This window comes from Lemur catta, chromosome 13, assembly GCF_020740605.2.
Source record: "Lemur catta isolate mLemCat1 chromosome 13, mLemCat1.pri, whole genome shotgun sequence".
Lineage (NCBI taxonomy): Eukaryota > Metazoa > Chordata > Mammalia > Primates > Lemuridae > Lemur > Lemur catta.
Genome location: NC_059140.1, coordinates 7,167,545 through 7,187,120, shown reverse-complemented (window position 1 = coordinate 7,187,120; position 19,576 = coordinate 7,167,545). Strand labels below are relative to the sequence as shown.

General features: G+C 37.6%; 1 protein-coding gene across 1 annotated transcript; it reads right to left on the bottom strand.

Moving 5' to 3' along the window:
* Nucleotides 1-5,262: 5,262 nt before the first annotated feature.
* On the bottom strand, nucleotides 5,263-19,328 carry LOC123649021 (zinc finger protein 726-like). Its single transcript, XM_045566970.1, has 5 exons — nucleotides 19,209-19,328; nucleotides 17,314-17,335; nucleotides 15,748-16,081; nucleotides 14,628-15,666; nucleotides 5,263-5,346 (listed from the first exon to the last, which is right to left on the bottom strand). The coding sequence occupies exons 1-5, from the start codon at nucleotides 19,326-19,328 to the stop codon at nucleotides 5,263-5,265; spliced, it is 1,599 nt and encodes a 532-aa protein (XP_045422926.1).
* Nucleotides 19,329-19,576: the final 248 nt, after the last annotated feature.

Here is a 19,576-nt window from a genome sequence, read left to right as displayed (position 1 = left end):
GGATAACCAACACAAAGAAACCACAAAAAAAAAAAAAAAAAAATCCAGGACTTGGAAGAAAAATTCACTAAAGAAATCAAAATATTAAGGAAAAATAAAGCCAAACTCTTGGAAATGAAGAATTTATTCAGGAAGCCACAAAACACGGTGGAAAGCCTCAAGAGCAGGGTAGATCAAACAGAAGAAAGACTCTCAGAGATCAAAGATAACACTTTCAAATTAAATAAGTCAGTCACAGAGATAGAGCAAAGAAAGAAGAGAAAAGACCAGAGTATGCAAGAAATGTAGGATTATGTGAAGAAGCCTAACGTGAGAGTTATGGGCATTCCTGAGGGTGAAGAAGATAATAAGAAAGGGTTGGATAAGCTATTTGAAGATATAATTGAGGGAAATTTCCCAGACATTGCTAAAAATCTAGATATACAGGTTCAAGAAGCTTAAAGGACTCCTGGGAGATTCATTGCAAATAGGAACACACCAAATCACACAGTCATCAGACTGCCCAAAATATCTACTAAAGAGGCCGCTCTTTGAGCTGTAAGGAGAAAGAAACAAGTAACATATAAAGGAAAGCCTATCTGAATAATGCCAAACTTCTCAACTGAAACCTTACAAGCAAGAAGAAACTGCAAGGCCAGGCGCGGTGGCTCACACCTGTAATCCTAGCACTCTGGGAGGCCGAGGTGGGCGGATCGTTCAAGCTCAGGAGTTCAAGACCAGCCTGAGCAAGAGCAAGACCCCGTCTCTACTAAAAATAGAAAGAAATTATCTGGCCAACTAAAATATATATAGAAAAAATTAGCTGGGCATGGTGGCACATGCCTGTAGTCCCAGCTACCCAGGAGGCTGAGGCAGTAGGATTGCTTAAGCCCAGGAGTTTGAGGTTGCTGTGAGCTAGGCGGATGCCATGGCACTCACTCTAGCCAGGGCAACAAAGCGAGACTCTGTCTCAAAAAAAAAAAAAAAAAAAAAAAGAAGAGACTGGGGCCCCATTCTCACTCTTCTGAAACAGAGTAATGCCCAGCCTAGAATCTTGTACCCAGCTAAGCTAAGTTTTGCATACGAAGGAGAAATTAAGATATTATCAGATAAACAAAGACTGAGGGAATTCACCAAGACAAGATCAGCCCTCCAAGAAGTACTCAAAACAGAGTTATACATGGACCAGCACAAGAAACACCCACAAATGTAAAACTACTCAAGAGCTAAAGAGCAAAAGCCAGATACCATAGTGGCTCAAGAGAGAAAACATAGCAATGAAGTTCTACCCAACAGGATGAACACAAATCTGCCCCACCTATCAGTTGTCTCAATAAATGTGAATGGCTTGAATTCCCCACTCAAGAGAGATAGGCTGGCCCAATGGATAAAAAAATGTAAGCCCAGTATCTGCTGTATTCAGGAAACTCATCAAACCTGCAAAGATGCATTTAGACTGAAAATAAAAGGGTAGAAATCAATATTTCAAGCAAACAGAAGCCAAAAGAAAGATGGCATGGTGGTTTTAATCTCTGATAACTTACTTTTTAAATCAGTAAAAGTAATGAAAGACAAAGATGGTCACTATATACTGGTGAAGGGTACAATTCAACAAGAAGATATAACTATACTTAATATACATGCACCCAACTTAGGTGCACCCAGATTCATAAAGCAAACCCTACTTGATCTAAACCAAATGATAAACATTATAATAGCTGGAGACTTCAACTCCCTGCTGACAGCACAGGACAGATCCTCCAAACAGAAAATAAACAAAGAAGTAATAGACTTAAACAGAATGCTAGAACAAATGGGTCTGACTGACATTTACAGGACATTCTATCTAAACTCCACTGAATATACATTCTTCTTATCAGCTCATGGGACATTCTCTAAGATTGACCATATCCTAGGATACAAAGCATGTCTTAAAAAATTAAAAAAAAAATAGAAATTATACCATGCATCTTCTCAGATCACAGCAGAATAAAGATAGAAATTAACCCTAACAGAAATTCTCATTCCTACTCAAAGTCATGGAAGTTAAACAACCTTCCCTTGAACAATTATTTTATAAATGAAGAAATCAAGACAGAAATAAAAAGATTCTTTGAATTAAATGACAAAGGAGACACAACTTATCGAAATCTGTGGGACACAGCTAAAGCAGTCCTGAGAGGAAAATTCATTTCCATAAATGCCTATATCAAAAAGACAGAAAACTTACAAATAGACAACCTAATGAATAGACTCAAAGAGCTGGAGAAAGAACAGACCAACCCCCCCCAAAATCAAATCACAGTAGATAACAGACTTAAACCTTAGGTGTGAATCTATTAGAATTCTAGAAGAAAATGTGGGAAAGACTCTTATAGACATTGGCCTAGGCAAAGAATTTATGAAGACCCCTAAGGCAATCACAGCAACAACAAAAATAAATGAATGGGACCTGATTAAATTAAAAAGCTTCTGCACAGCCAAAGAAACAGTCACGAGAGTAAACAGACAACCTACAGAATGGGAAAAAATTTTCAAATACTACACATCAGACAGAGGACTAATAACAAGAATCTATTTAGAACTCAGGAAAATCAGTAAGAGAAAATCGAACAACCATATCAAAAAGTGGACAAAGGACATGAATAGAAATTTTTCAAAAGAAGATATAAGAATGGCTAACAAACATATGAAAAAATGCTCAGCATCTCTAATCATCAGGGAAATGCACTTCAAAACCACAATGAGATATCACTTAACTCCAGTGAGAATGGCCTTTATCAAAAAGTCCCAAAACAATACATGTTGGCATGGATGCGGAGAGACAGGAACACTCATACACTGCTGGTGGGACTGTAAACTAGTGCAACCCCTCTGGAAAGCAATATGGGGATACCTTAAACAGATTCAAGTAGACCTACATTCAATCCAGCAATCCCATCATTGGGCATCTACCCAGAGGAATAAAAGTCATTCTATAAAAAAGACACCTGCACCCGAATGTTTATAGCAGCACAATTCACAATTGCAAAGATGTGGAAACAACCCAAATGCCCATCAATATATGAGTGAATTAGTAAAATGTGGTACATGTATACCATGGAGTATTACTCAGCTATAAGAAATAACGGTGATATAGAATCCCTTTTGTTCTCCTGGAGAGAGTTGGAACCCACTCTATTAAGTGAAGTATCCCAAGAATTGAAAAATAAGTACCACATGTACTCACCAGCAAATTGTTTTCCCTGATCATCACCTAAGTGCACATTTGAGAATAACACCAATTGGGTATGGGGCAGATGTGGGGGTGGGGATGGGTGTATACCTATATAATGAGTGTGATGCACACTATCTGGTAAATGGACACTACTGAAGCTCTGACTTGGGGAGGGTGAGGGGGCCATGGGCAATATACATAACCTGAACTTTTGTACTCCCATAATAAGCTGAAATAAAAAAAAAAGACCAGTCCAAATTTTAAATCCACAGAGGTCATTTTGTTATTGTCCAACACTTAACATGCACACTCAGAAGATTTTGCACAGAAAGATAAGTTGTGGTAAAGTATTTCAGAAAAAACTAAATTCAAAATTCATCACTTGCTATTATTTCTCATTAAGAACTTATTTCTGAGAAAGGAAAATAGCACATTAGCGGTGATCTCCTGGCTCTCTGCTCCCAGAGAAGGTGGTGAAGAACTCCAATGGCTACACAAAAGTGGATTACTTCCCCCCCAAGAACAGCATTGTGAATCTGCACAGAAACAGCATGGGACATGCAGCACAGAAAAAAAAAAAGGTGAATGGGAGATACGATTGCAAAGTCTGGACAGTGTGAGATATGCAATAGGAAATAGAACGTGTGATGGCTGTACCCACCCGGCGATCCAGTGCAGTGTGATGTGACCCAGAGGACGCCCAGCTCCTCCACTGACCTCCACACCCACTCAGACAGGCACATGCCCGAAGCCAGCCCAAAGTCATGGCACAAGACAACAGGCTCTGTGGAGAAACAATAGTGGGAAACATCTTGAACTCCCCAGTGCTCTGTGTTAGGACTGCACTGGGCAGAGAAGTGAATGGTCTCAGTGGTCACTTCCCACAACCATGCAAGGGAGTTTGGGGACAGGCATCTCACTTATGTTGGTCAGCGGAAGCAGAACAAAGGTGAACACTGAAAAGGGGACTCTGCTCCTGGAAACTGCTGATGATTTGATTGGCTCAGAGTGAGACAGAAAGAGCAGAACCGTCTGCAAGACAGAAGTGAGACTGTGGGATTGTGACGCAGAGGGGACAGCTGGTGGGCTGAATCAACAGGCCCGCTCAAACCAGCATCAACCAATTCATGAACGGCTGCCGCAGCCCTAGTTCTCTGTGGGTGGCTGACTGCCATTTTGGGGGTTCACAGCCCGGAGGTGCTACAGCACACTGCAGTGCACTGCAGTTCAGGCAGCACCCCTCCCCTAGCCCAGGCACTTTCACACCAGGCGTGGCAGACTCCACCTTCGGAGGTGGGTTAAATTGAGTAAAGCTGCTTTCTCTGTGTATCTGGCATGAATCTGCCAGACTTTGGTGCTAAAAATAGTCCACAAACTGTTGATCTGGCTAGCCAGGCCTGTGTCATTGGGTGAATCTTGAGTGCTTCCCCCCAACACTAGTTCTTCAGGGGTGGGAGGCCACCATCTGTGAGATTCCCAGATGCTGGAGTGTGTGACCATCTTGGGCAACACCCCTCCCCCAGCCCAACGACTTTCATGTGGGCGAGGTACGCTCCGCCCTTGGAGGTGTGGAGAAGACAGAAAAGCCACTCTGTGTGACTGGCATGAATCTGCAGGGCCTTGGTGCTGAACAATAATTGGTGGCCTGTTGATTCAGCCCGCTGGACCACCTTAAGTCATCTAATAAGAACTTAACTCTAGAGCTTGCTCTCCATGTCCAGGGAGCTGCCAGCATTGGGGTTTGTGGACGTGGAAGGAAAATCCTGGCCAGAGACCTCAGCAATTGCACCAATCCACCGCTCCTATCAGAAGCAGCCTTCCAAGTGTAGTGAAAGAGCCCTGAATAACATATTAGCAGCTCCACCTGGTGGCAGATCAAGCAATGATAGAAGCACACACACTCAGGCTAGCAGGAACCAGCAGCAATCTATCTTGTTCTTACCCCCACCTTAAGGGGGAACAGTGTCCAAGTAACCCTCAGGAGTGCCAAGACCCTTCCCAAAGATCGTGGCATTCATATAACTCATCCAGGGGACCAAAGCCTAACATAGAGGCATCAGATTAGCTCAATAACTGGCTCCTCCATGCAAACTACAATCAACAACAGTGAGGCTAACGTCATAGCTTAACACAGTAACATCCATCTCAAGCTATTAGAAGGCAGTGGAATCATACCCATAAGTGCAATCCATGAAGTGGGAGCTTTAGCTGGGGGACCAAACTCACTCATCTGTATTGGCAAGAGGTAAAGACAACAGGCCAGAGGTAACCCAACCTGCTAAAATATCTCTAAGACAATACTGGACCAGTACACATCTTCACAACACTGTCAAGTAGCATCCTCTGGGGACTTGGAGATAGGGCCATAAACCAATCCTAGCATTCCCAGCTCTCGACCAAGGAGCCTGATAAGAAAGAATCAGCAAACGAATGCAGGAAACACAAAAGATCAGAAAGAAAAGTCACCCCCAAATCATTAGACCCTCAACAATATATACCAATTTAAACAAAATGATTAAAATGATGGAAGAATTCCAAATATGGATTGTAAGAAAACTCAATGTATTGAAGAAAAAATAGAAACCCAACACAAAGAAGCTGCAAGAACTATACAATAAATGAATGAAAAATTCTCTAAAGGAATTGAAATATTATGAAAGAACCAAATGGAAAAACTGGAAATAAATGAGGCATTCAAGGAAATACAAAACACAGTGGAAGGCCTTAAGAAAAGACTGGATCACAAAGAGGAAAGAATCTCAGAGTTTGAAGATAATGACTATGTGCTAAACAAATCAGATGAAGAAAAATAACACAGAAGCAAGAGACAAGAACAAAACATACAAGAAATGTGGCATTATGTAAAGAAACCAAATATAAGAATTATATGCATCCCAGAGAGAGAAGAAAAAATACACAAGGGCTGGAAAAATCTATTTCTTGGAATAGTGAAGGGAAATATTCCTGTCCTGGCCAGAAATCTAGATATCCAGATACAAGAAGAACACAAAACAACATGAAAAGGCAATCACCACATCACATAATTATTAGGCTGGCCAAAGTAAATACGAAAGAGGCAATCCTTTAACCAGAAAGATGAAAACAGCAGATTCACTACAAAGGAAAACCTATCAGAGTGACTTCAGACTTTTCAACTGAAACATTACAAGCCAGAAGGAACTGAGGGCCTATCCTCAATCATTTAAAACAGAATAATGGCCAACCTAGAATTCTTTACCTGGCAGAACTAAGCTTCATCAATGAGGGAAAAATAAAGACTTTCCCAGACAAGCAATCAATGATGGAATTTGTAAAGACCAGACCTGCCATGCAGGAAGTATTCAGATCTGCATTATACATGGAACAGGAAAATAGACACACCCACCAAATTAAAATTACTCAAGAGTTAAAGTCCAATACCTGGATTCCACAATGACTCAAGAGGTAAAACAAAGCAATAAAAATTTATCCAATAATATGAACAGAAATCTATTCCAAATATCAATTCTTTCAATAAATGTGAATGGCCTGAATTATCCTCTGAAGAGACATAGACTGGATGAGTGGATGAAAAATCATAAGCCAAGCATCTGCTGTCTCCAGGAAACACATCTAACCCACAAAGACACTTTCAGACTCAAGGTCAAGAGTTGGAAAACAAACTTCCAGGCAAATGGAAGCCAAAACAAAGTTGGGGTAGCTATTCCTATTTCAGATAACATAAACTTTAAAATAGCAAAAGTAAAGAAAGACAAAGATGGTCACTATATAACAGTGAAATGAAAAATCAAAAAAGAAGACTTAACGATTCTTAATATTTATGCACCCAGCACAGAGCATCCAGATACATAAAGCAAACCCTGTTTAAGCTAAATAACATGATAAACAGTAACACCATAGTAGTTGGGGATTTCAACACCCCACTGACTGAGCTGGACAGATCCTCCAAGCAGAAAATAAGCAAAGAAACAGTAGACTTAAACAGAGTAGAACAAATGAGTCTACAAGATATCTACAGAACATTCCACCCAAATAAACACAAATACACATTCTTCTCATCAGCTCATGGAATTGTCTCCAAAATCGATCACATTCTAGGCCACAAATCAGACCTCAACAAATTTAAAAACATACAAATTGTACCATGTATCTTCTCAGACCACAGTGGTATAAAATTAGAGACCAATTCCTACAAAAACACTCACTGCTTCAAAAAGTCATGGAAATTAGACAACCTATTGCTGAACAATTATTGGATCAAAGAGGAGATCCAGATGGAAATCAAAAGATTCTTTGAACTAAATGATAATGGGGACACAAATTATCAAAAATCTGTGGGACACAGCAAAAGCATTTCTGAGACGAAAACTAATAGCATTAAATGCTCACCTCTGAAAGACAGAAACCTCACAAATCAACAAACTAATAAACCATCTCAAGGAACTGGAAAAGGAAGAGAAAATTAGTTCTAAACCTAGCAGAAGAAAAGAATAACTAAGATCAGAGCAGAACTAAATGAAATTGAGAATAAAAGAACTACACAAAACATCAATAAAACCAAGAGTTGGCTTTTTGGAAAGATAAACAAAATTGACAGCTCTGTTACTAGATTAACAAGAACTAGAAAGGAAAGGACTTTAATAAACTGAATCTGAAATAAATAAGGAGAGGTCACTACAGACATCCCAGAAATACAGAAAACTATCTTTGAATACTATTAAATGCTATATCCCCCAAAACTACAAAATGTGAAGGAAATGGACAAATTCTTAGAAACACACAACCCTCCTTAAGCCCAATCAGAGGAAACAGAATTCCTGAACAGACCAATATCAAGCACAGAAATTGGAGAAGCAATTAAAAACCTTCCAACAAAAATAAGCTCCTGGACCAGATAGTTCATGCCTAAATTTTACCAAACCTACAAAGAACAACTCATACCTACACTGCAAAAATTACTCCACAACATTGATAAGGATGGTATCCTCCCCAACCCATTCTACAAAGCCAGTATCACCTTGATACCAAGCCCAGGAAAGGACACAACAAAAAAAGGAAACTACAGACCAATATCTGTCATGAATATAGATACAAAAATCCTCAAGAAAATCTTAGCAAACCGAATCGAACAGCACATCAAAAATATAATTTATCATGACCAGATAGGCTTTAGCCCAGAGATGCAACATTGGTTCAACAAACAAAAATCTGGATATGCAATTCATCACATAAATAAAAGCAAGGATGAAGACCATATGATTCTTTTAATAAACACAGAAAAAGCATTTGACAAAATCCAGTCCACTTGTATGATAAAAACTCTTAACAACATAGGCATAGAAGGGACATACCTTAAAATTACTAAGCCATACACAAAAACCCACAGCCAATATCATACTGAATGGGGGAAACTGAAAGCAAATCTTCTTAGAACTGGATCCAGACAAGGTTGCCCACCCTCTCCACTTCTATTTAACATAGTCCTAGAAATCCTTGCTAGAGCAATCAGACAAGAGAAGGGAATTAAGGTAAGAAGAGATCAAGCTCTCACTCTTTGCTCATAATATTATATCTAGAAAATCCCAAGGATTCAACCAAGAGACTCCTAAAATTGATAAATGAATTCAGTAAAGTCTCAGGATACAAAATCAATGTACACAAATCAGTGACATTCATATGCTCCAGTAACAGTCAAGCTGAAAATCAAATCAAAGATGCAACACCTTCCTCAACAGCATCAAAGAAAATTAAATATTTAGGAATACATTTAAAGAAGGTGAGAGACGTATATAGGGAGAACTATGAAACAAAGAGAAAAGAAATTATAGAATATGTAAATAGATGGAAAATCCTACCATGCTCATGGGTTGGCAGAATCAATATTGTTAAAATGTCCACACTACCTAAAGTGATCTACAGAATTAATGGAATTCCTATTAAAATACCATCTTCATTCTTTACAGATCTAGAGAAAATAATTCTATGCTTCATATGGAACCAGAGAAGACGTCGTATAGCCAAAACAATCTTAAGCATAAAGAACAAATTAGGAGGCATCAGTCTACCAGACTTCAAGCTTTACTACACGGTTATAGTAACTCAAACAGCATGGTACTGGCACAAGAACAGAGATATAGACATTTGGAACAGGACTGAGAACCCAGATGTAAAACCATCCTCATATTCTGATCTTCGACAAAGCAGACAAAAATATACATTGGGGGAAAGAATCTCTATTCAATAAGGGGTGCAGGGTAAACTGGATAACCACCTGCAGAAGATGGAAACTGGATCCCAACCTCTCACCTCTCACAAAAATCAACTCACAATGGATAACAGATTTAAACATAAGGTGTGAAACCTTAAGAATTCTGGAAGAAAATGTTGGGAAAACTCTTATAGACATCAGCCTAGGCAGAGAATTTATGAAGATCCCCAAAACAATCACTGCAGCAACAAAAATAAATGGGACCTGATCAAATTAAAACACTTCTGCACAGCCAAGGAAACTATCACTAGAGCAAACAGACAACCTACGGAATGGGAGAAAATATTTGCTTTCTACACATCTGATAAAGGGCTGATAACAAGAATCTGTATAGAACTTAAGAAAATCAATAAGAAAAAGTCAAACAACCCAAAGGACATGAACAGAAACTTCTCAAAAGAAGACAGGTTTATGGCCAGCAAACATATAAAAAAAAAGTGCTCAACATCTCTAATTATTAGGGAAATGCAAATAAAAACCACATTGAGATATCACCTAACTCCAGTGAGAATGGCCACTGTCAAAAAGTCGAAAAACAAAAAATGCGGGCATGGATGTGGAGAGATTGGAACACTCTTATGCTGCTGGTGGGACTGCAAATTAGTACAACCCCTGTGGAAAGTAACTTGGAGATACCTCAAACAGCTAAAAATAGAAATACCATTTGATCCAGCAATTCCAATACTAAGCAGCTACCCAAAGGAAAAAAAAAACATTCTATAATAAAGACACCTACACTCAAATATTTATGGCAGCACAATTCACAATTGCAAATATGTGGAAATACCCCAATAAAATGTGGTATATGTATACCATGGAAGACTACTCAACTATAAAAGACAATGGTGAACTAGCATTTCTTATATTATTCTGGCTAGAGCTTGAGCCCATGCTTTGAAGTGAGTTATCACAAGAATGGAAAAACATGCACCACATGTACTCACCATCAAATTGGTACTAACTGATCAACACTAAGGTGCTCACATTGTAGTAGTATTCACTTGGTGCTGGTCAGGTGGGGGTGTGGTTGGGTAAACTCACAACTAATGGAGGTGGAGTGCACTGTATAGGGGAAGGGCATGCTTGTAGCCCTGGGTTGGGGAAGACAAAGGCATTACATGTACCCAAAATATTTGTACCCCCATAATATTCTGAAATAAAAAATAAATTATTTCTAAGATATGCTTTCTCTTTATTTATTTACTTCAGCTTATTATGGGAGTACAAAAGTTTAGGTTTTATTTCAGCTTATTATGGGAGTACAAAAGTTTAGGTTATGTATATTGCCCATGCCTCCCCTCCCCCCCGAGTCAGAGCTTCAAGCATGTCCATTCCCCAGACAGTGCGTATCGCACTCATTATGTAGGTATACACCCATCCCCTCCCCCCCCCACCACATCTGCCTGACAGCCAATTGGTGTTATTCACGAAAGTGCACTTAGGTGATGATCAGGGAAACCAATTTTCTGGTGAGTACATGTGGTGCTTATTTTTCCATTCTTGATGTTTTCTCTTAAGAGATTTCCAAATTCTGATTTGTTTCCTTAAATAAAATTTACATTATATGGCACACTATGTTTTACCTAGTCTAATTTCATATTTACCACACTTTGTATTAGAACCTAATAACCCTCTTGTCCATGAACACTGCATCCACCTTATCTCAATTGAGATCAGAATGTCACACTCATTACATACAAATGGTCTCAAACTCACCAAATAAAAATAATTTTTCACCAAAAAAATTCCAAACCTCTCTCTTTATAACCTGAACTGTTCTGTGTGAAATGGCATGGGGTGAGGAGGACAGTGACAGAACTGTAGCCATAATACAGGCAACAAAGTAAAAGGGTTGTGAAGCATATGTTGGTAAGGATGAACATAAAGAGACAGCAAAGAACTGGAGGTAATTGGGAAATGAAAGAAGCAGAATTCCTATTTCTAAATTCAGAGTCAATTGTGCAGCCTGAGAACAGGTGACCTCTCTCCACATGCAGAATCAGTGCCATTTCTTCACCTGGCTATTTTAAATTTCTTACCTGGAGCCACAAACTTACTCCAATAGGAATATTTACTGCTAATTATGGAGCATCTATTATACACCAGGTGCTGTCCTAAATTTGTTCACTTCATAGAAATATCAAAATAACCAGATAACTTTCGAAGCCTCCCTAGTGTTTATATAAATAGACCAAATAAAGTCAACCAATTCAATAATGTCAATTATAAAAAGTGAAAAGAAGAATAATTTTAAAAATGGCTCAAATAGGGGTATTCAATTGAGAAGAAAAACATAGAATGCACTAATTAATGTAATTTAACTAAATACACTATGGATTCACATCTTCAAATTATTTTGGAATCACCATCAAATTTCATAAAATATTATAATTCATGAGCATTACAAATACTCATAAAAATACTTCATAATCTTTGGAACAAGAAAATTATGTATTAGGTCTAGCAGGACTAACAGGCTATTAAAAAGAGAGGATTTGCCGGGGGAGATTCAGAACCAGGAGCCCTAAGATTCTAGAGAAATAAATTCAATACAAAGGAAAGAAAATATATTTACTCAGAATCTTTAAGGTTTTCAGTTTGCTTATAAATTACCAACACTTTTTAAATGATATTTTGTTCTAATATTTTTCCTTTCTTCTCAAAACAGGTACACACTCACACAGACACAATTACTTCCTCCATAATTTTCCTACACCTAAAGTTTATATTTAGAATGATAAACTTATATATTTAACTCCATGTAAATCTAAGCCAAATGTCTGAATGTGTATTGCAGAACAAAAAGGTTGCAGCTTCAAAAGAAACTGTGGAGTGCAAATTTGTAATTAATCATTCATTATTCACAAATGGATAGTTTTGATATATCTATACAGCCTTCATTATAACCATCATAATAACCCTTTAGGTGCAGAAAGAATAAATATATAAACTACGGCAACAATATCCATGAAATTAATTGAAGTTTGAAACTTCTGGGGGGTGGGGAAGAGGTGACTAGTGATGTAATGTTCCACTATGCTACCCAATAGCATATTGTTACCATGTTACCTACAACCTTGACAAAGATGGGATACGTTAATGTTAGTGGCATAGCATTTCATTCGATGTACAATATTGAACACATTAAAGATCCTTTCCATTTACATTTTCCTCATGCATCTTAAATTTCGTGTCCCTAATTTTATTTGGAAGAGTATATAAATAATGCCTACCTAATTTAGAAAGAACTTTCATATCTTTGATGGAGCAAAAACTGAGCATATGTTTTCATAGAAACACTAGAAATGAAAACATAGGTAATCATATCAATATTTAATTTTCAAAAAAATCTATTTCAACAAAAATACTTTAATTGTAATTATAACTCACCAAAAATTAACCTCTTGCTCTATTTAAACTTACGAAAAAATGATCTATTTTAACTTTGGATTTTTCTCCACAGTCAATCCCTCTGAAAGTGTTAGTGCCTTGGTGCCTTTTTTTCCTTCTTTTATTTGTTTATGTTTAAATCTCAGAATGTTATGGGGGTACAAATGCTTTGGTCACATAAATTCCCTTTGCATCATCTGAGTCAAAGCTACAGGCATGTCCACTCCCAAGAAAGCATGCACCACACCCATTTGGTGTGAGTTTACTCATCCCCTTCTCCCCACCACCTACCAGATCCCCAGTGAATGTTATGACCATTTATGCACATAAGTGTTGATTAGTACCAATTTAATGGACAGTACACGTGGTGTTTATTTTTCGATTCTTGTGATACTTCATTTAGAAGAACAGTCTCTAATTCCATACAGGTTAATACAAGAGGTATTAGTTCACCATTTTTTTTAAGCTGATTAGTACTCCCTGGTATACCTCTACCACATTTATAAATCATTCATGTATTGTTGAGCACTTGGGTGGTTTCAACATCTTCAAAATTGTAAATTGTGCTGCAATGATCATTCAATTGCAGATGTCTTTTTTATAAAACATCTTTTTCTCCTCTGGGTACACATACAGTGGTGGGATTGCTGAATGAAATTGTAGTTCTACTTTTAGCTCTTTGAGGTATCTCCGTATCACGTTTACAGGTTGAACTAGTTTGCAGTACAATCAGCAGTGTGTGAGTGTTGCTCTCTCTCAGCTATCCATGTCAACATTTGTTGTTTTGGGACTTTTTGATAAAAGCCTTCTCACTGGAGTTAAGTGATATCTCATTTGGTTTTGATTTGCATTTACCTGATGATTGGAGATATTGAGCATTTTTTCATGTTTCTTGGCCATTAGTCTATCTTCTTTTGAAAAGTTTCAGTTCAAGTCTTTTGAATACTTTTTAATGGAGTTGTTTTATTTTTTTCTTGTTGATTTGCCTAAGTTCTGTGTAGATTCTAGTTACAAGCCCTTTGTTGGATGTGTAGCATGCAAACATTTTCTCCCATTCTGTAGGTTATCTATTTCCTCTAATGATTGTTTCCTTGCCTGTGCAGAGCTATTTGATTTTATAGGGTCCCATTTATTTATTTTTATTGGTGCTGTGATTGCTTTTGGGGTCTTTTTTATAAATTCTTTGCCTAGGATGATGTCTATAAGAGTTTTTCCAACATTTTCTTCTAAAATTCTTGTGGTTTCACTCTTTATGGTTGTAATAGTATTTTTCTGCATTAATGTTCTGATGCACTCTAAGGCTTTTATTTTGTGAAAGGTATTTCAGCAGTTATTACATTTATACCATTTTTAATCCAGTATAAGCTCTCTGATGTCAAGTAATATGTGAGCAGTTACTAATGGCATTTCCATGTTTTTACATTCATAGGATCTTCCTCATATATGAATTCTCTCATGTAGAGTAAGTTGAGAGTGCCAGATAAAGGCTTTGCCACATTCTTGACATTTGTAGGGTTTCTTTCCAATATGCATTCTCTTATGATTAAATAGGCTTGACGCGTATTTAAAGACTTTGCCACATTCTACACATTTGTGGGGTTTCTCTGCAGTATGAACTCTCTTATGTACACTTAGATGTTGGTACTGGGTAAAAGCTTTGCCACATTCTTCACACTTGTAGGGTTTCTCTCCAGTATGAATTTTTTTATGTACACTAAGATGTGAGTAATGGATAAAGGCTTTGCCACATTCTTCACATTTGTAGGGTTTCACTCCAATATGTATTTTCTTATGTTGAAGAAGGCTTGAACAATATTTTAAAAGTTTGCCACATTCTTCACATTTATAGGGTTTCTCTCCAGTATGAATTATCTTATGTTCAGTGAGGTTTGAGTACTGGTTAAAGGCTTTGCCACATTCTTCACATTTGTGGGGTTTCTCTGCAGTATGAATTCTTTTATGAACACGAAGATGTGAGCAATGCCTAAAGGTTTTGCCACATTTTTCACATTTGTAGGGTTTCTCTCCTGTATGAATTCTCTTATGGTCAGTTAGGTCTGGCTTCCGTTTAAAGGCTTTATTACATTCTCCACATTTGTAGGGTTTCTCTCCAGTATGAATTCTAACATGTGTACTAAGATGTGAGTAACAGCTAAAGGCTTTGCTACATTCCTCACATTTGTATGGTTTCTCTCCTGTATGAATTCTTTTATGTTGAGAGAGGTTTGAGTACCGGGTAAAGGCTTTGCCACATTCTTTGCACTTGTAGGGTTTCTCTCCAGTATGGATTTTCTTATGACAAGAAAGACTTGAGGCATGTTTAAAGACACTGCCACATTCTTCACATTTGTAGAGTTTCTCTCTAGTATGAATTCTCTTATGTTTAGTGAGGTGTAAGTACTGGGTAAAAGCTTTGTCACATTCTTCACACTTGTAGGGTTTCTCTGTAGTATGGATTTTCTTATGACGAATAAGGCCTGAGGAATGTTTAAAGACATTGCCACATTCTTCACATTTGTAGGGTTTCTCTCCAGTATGAATTCTTATATGTGTACTAAGATTTGAGTAACAGCTAAAGGCTTTGCTACATTCCTCACATTTGTAGGGTTTCTCTCCAGTATGCACTCTCTTATGTACAGTGAGTTGCGAGTACTGGGCAAAAGCTTTGCCACATTCTTCACATTTGTAGGGTTTCTCTCCTGTATGAATTCTCTTATGATTAGAAAGGTTTGACCTTTGGGTAAATGCTTTGCCACATTCTTCACATTTGTAGGGTTTCTCTCCAGTATGAATTCTCTTATGATTAGAAAGGGTTGACCTGTGGTTAAATGCTTTGCCACATTCTTCACATTTATATTTCTCTCCAGTATGAATTGTTTTACATTCAGTAAAGTGTGAGGATAGGTTAAAGGCTTTATCACATTCCTTAAACTTGAAAGGTTTCTCAACAGTATGTCTTATATTATGGCTATTTAGATTTGACAATTTCCTAAAGACTTTCAAAAAATTATTATGTTGGAAAATTTTGCAATGGGTAGTTGTTGCACATTGGTTAAATCCACTGTAACCACTTTTCTGAGCCTTACAGCCACCCACAGTTTCCCAGTTTTTCCTGAAGGTTAAATTCTCAAGCCCACGTCTTCCATAACTTCTCAATAACACTTTTTGGAATGAATCTTCTATTTCCCACTCTGGCAAATGGGCTTGAATATAGCAAGGAGATATAGCTGAAAGAAATAAAAATAACAACTTATTATACTTAGTTTCTCAGATTCAGATGAATATATATTATAAATTTAACAAACAAAATTATACCAAACATATTAGCAAGATGGCATAATAAAATACCTTTGGCCCAAATTCCTTCAAACATATGCAAACTTAATAAAAATATATTGCCCACATTGCCTTTGTGAAAATTCTGAAAACCGGTTAAGTGTTTACAGCAGCTTGGGAGAGAACAATTCCAAGAGCCACATAAAAGGCAGAAAAAATTTTGTTACATTACCCCACCAGAGTCCTTCCATTTCCTTAATACCACATTGTGCACATAGGATTGAACTAAAACTCCTGGCTTCTCAAAAAAAAAAAAAAAAGAGAAAGAAAGTAGAGGCACATGTATATCTCCTTCTAGCTTTTGGAGGCCTTTCCAGAAACTAGTTTCTGTCTCCCATTACACAGAGTCCTGAAAGGAATGGTGCTATACTTTGAAATACAAACAGGGTTTGGTGAAAGCAAAGGAAAGTAACTGTTATAGCAGCAGAGACGCTTCAGTACCAAAGACAAAAAATATGTGTAGTAAGTGATTACAGGCTCTTAAGAAGAAACATGAAAAAATCTTTTTATTTGGAAAATACAAATAATTCTATAGAAAAAAATGTCCTGAGAACAGATTTGACAGCTTCCATTATCTCTAGCACAGCCAATTGGTGTCAGAATCCCCTAGAACAAAGCCACTTTATAAAGATTGTGATTGGTGGCTTTTCCCTTAGTCCCTAAATATCAACCACAAATTACTACATATACAAAGAATCAGGATAACCTAACCCAATAAAAGAAACAAAACAAATAATCAGGAATCAGTCATTGGGAAATGGAAGTATATAAATTTCCTGAAAAAAATGAAAATAACATCTGAATGAGGCTCAATAAGTGAAATAAAAACACAGACAACTAAATAAAATCAGGAAAATGAAAACATCAACAAAAAGATTACAAGTATAAAAGAAAACAATTCTAGACCTGAAGATACAAGAAGAAATGACTATGATATTTTCAAATGTAAAAAAACAAACAAAAAAATTCATGAAGCTGAACAAACTTCAACTGGGATAAGTAAAAAGACCTATAACATGACAGATTACAAGAAAAGTTGTAAAAGTCATGAACAGGAAAAGAATCTTGAAAGCACCAAGAGAAAAGTAATGTATCAGACATAAATATGTTCCTATGAGATTACCAGTGGATTTATCAACAGCAACCTTGAATGCCATAAAAGGGTTGAGTGATATGGTCAAAGTGCTAAAAGAACAAAACCTTCAAAGTAAAATACTATACCCATCAAAACTGTCTATATACAATAGAATGTTATTCACCCATAAAAATATTATTCAGCCATTTCAACAATATAGATGGACCTGGAGGACATTACTCTAACTGAAATAAACCAGGCACAGAAAGACAAATACTGCATGATCTCACTTATATGGGGAATCTTTTTAAAAAGGTTGAACTCATAGAAGGAAAGAGTACAAAGTTGGTTGTCAGGGCCTGGGATGGGGAAAATGGACAGATGTTGTTCAAAGGGTACAAACTTTCAGTTATAAGATGAATAAGTTTTGGAGACCTAATGCATATCACCATGACTTTAGTTAATAATAATATTTTGTATCCTAAAATCTGCTAAGACAGTAGACCTTAAGTGTTCTCACTACTATAAGAAAAAGTGTGCAATGATAAATACATTCATTAACATGATTTTATTAATCATTTCATAATGTATACATGTACCGAATCATTACATAATACACAATTATATACTTATACAAATTTTATGTGTACAAATGTTACACATATGTGTGTGTGTGTGTGTATGACATAGTAACTATTGTCATAGTTACTATAGTATATATAGTATGTATCGAATCATTACATAATACACAATTATATACTTATACAAATTTTATGTGTAAAAATGTTACACATATGTATGTGTGTGTGTGTGTGTGTGTGTGTGTGTGTGTGTGTGTGTGTGTATGACATAGTAACTATAGTATGACATAGTTTGGTAAATTTCAAACTAAATAAGAAAAAATTAGGTTGGACATGGTGGCTCATGCTGTAATCATAGCACTCTGGGAGGCCAAGGTGGGAGGATTGCTTCAGGTCAGGAGTTCAAAACCATCCTAAGCAAAAGCAAGACCCTGTCTCTACAACAAAAAAAGAAAAACTAGCAAGGCATGGTGGTGTGCACCCATAGTCTCAACTACTTGGGAGGCTGAGGCAGGAAGATTTCAGGAGTATGAGGTTGCAGTGGGCTATGATGATGCCACTACACCCTATCTGTCTTTCTAAATGCAGGAAATACTTACCAACATCAGATGCTGAAAATGTCTGTCAACACTAGACCTACCCTAAAAAATACCAGAGAGCTCCTTTTATTGAAAATAAAATGATGCTAGAAAATGACACAAAAACATATAAAAATAAAAAAACTCTCTGGGAAAGATATGAAAGTACACCTAAATAAAACTTTGAAGTATTATAATGATGGTGCAGAAAACACATTTGATATGCTCTAAAATTTAAAATACAAAAGGATAAAAAGAATCAGAAATATCTGTTAATGGATATATAGTATAAGATATATTTAGAGACATCAATAACCTAAAGTTGGCCAAGCATGGTGGCTCATGCCCATAATCCTAGCACTCTGGGTGGCCACAAGGCAAGAGGATGGATTGAACTAATCTTTGGAGGCAAGGGAACCCATGTGGGCAGAATTGAAAGGAAAATGCAGCGTATCTGAGCTGTGGTGCACTCGCAGAGCACCCCTCCCCCCACAGAAAGCTGTGCTTTTGGTCGGGGACAGGGTATTGAGCAGGAAATCTCTCAGCCTGCAATGCCACTGTTGGTGAGCTCAGCTAGTTTGGGCTGCTGCTTGTGGCTACATGCTGGAAGGAGACCCATAGGGCAGGAGAGGAGACAGAAGAGCAAAACCCACTTCTGACAGCCCTACCCCCATAAGCAGGCTTTCTGGCTTGGTAGGGCTGCTTCAGTCCCTCCAGGGTGTCTTTCCCCACTGACCTGAAAGCTGAGCCCCAAGTCCTGTCAAGACAGCTCTCTTGTGCTCACCCTGTGGAGCCTGAATGCACACTCATCTATCCCAGCACTGTCCAGCTTCACTCCTTCATTCACCTCTAAGGTGCTGGAGAATAAAGAGTCCCCTGGGAGCTCCAGGGCACCCTCCACCATGTGGGACATCAGAGTGCTTCTCCTGATTGACAAGAGCTGGTAACAGGGCCTGAAAAACATCATGAAAGCTGGCTCTTTCCTGCAAGCTCCACTTCCTGACAAGGAGGACAACTTGTACAGACCATTACAGCATTTACTGATTCAATCATACAGGGGGGTGGCTGACTCTTACCCATAAGTACTACCTACTGTCTCAGAGATTAAACTGTACAACCCAATGAAACTCAGCCTGCTGAGAAAGTCACAGG

Excerpts from the sequence above, each read along its gene's own strand:
- LOC123649021 (XM_045566970.1), bottom strand. The coding sequence starts at position 19,328 with ATGGTGGAGGGTGCCCTGGAGCTCCCAGGGGACTCTTTATTCTCCAGC. Across the intron at positions 16,082-17,313 it reads TGCTGTTGATAAATCCACTG|CTATATCTCCTTGCTATATT; the intron begins GTAATCTCATAG and ends TATTTCTTTCAG. Across the intron at positions 5,347-14,627 it reads ATAAGAAAATACATATTGGA|CTTGAGATGGATGTTACTGT; the intron begins GTGAAACCCTAC and ends GCCTTCTAATAG.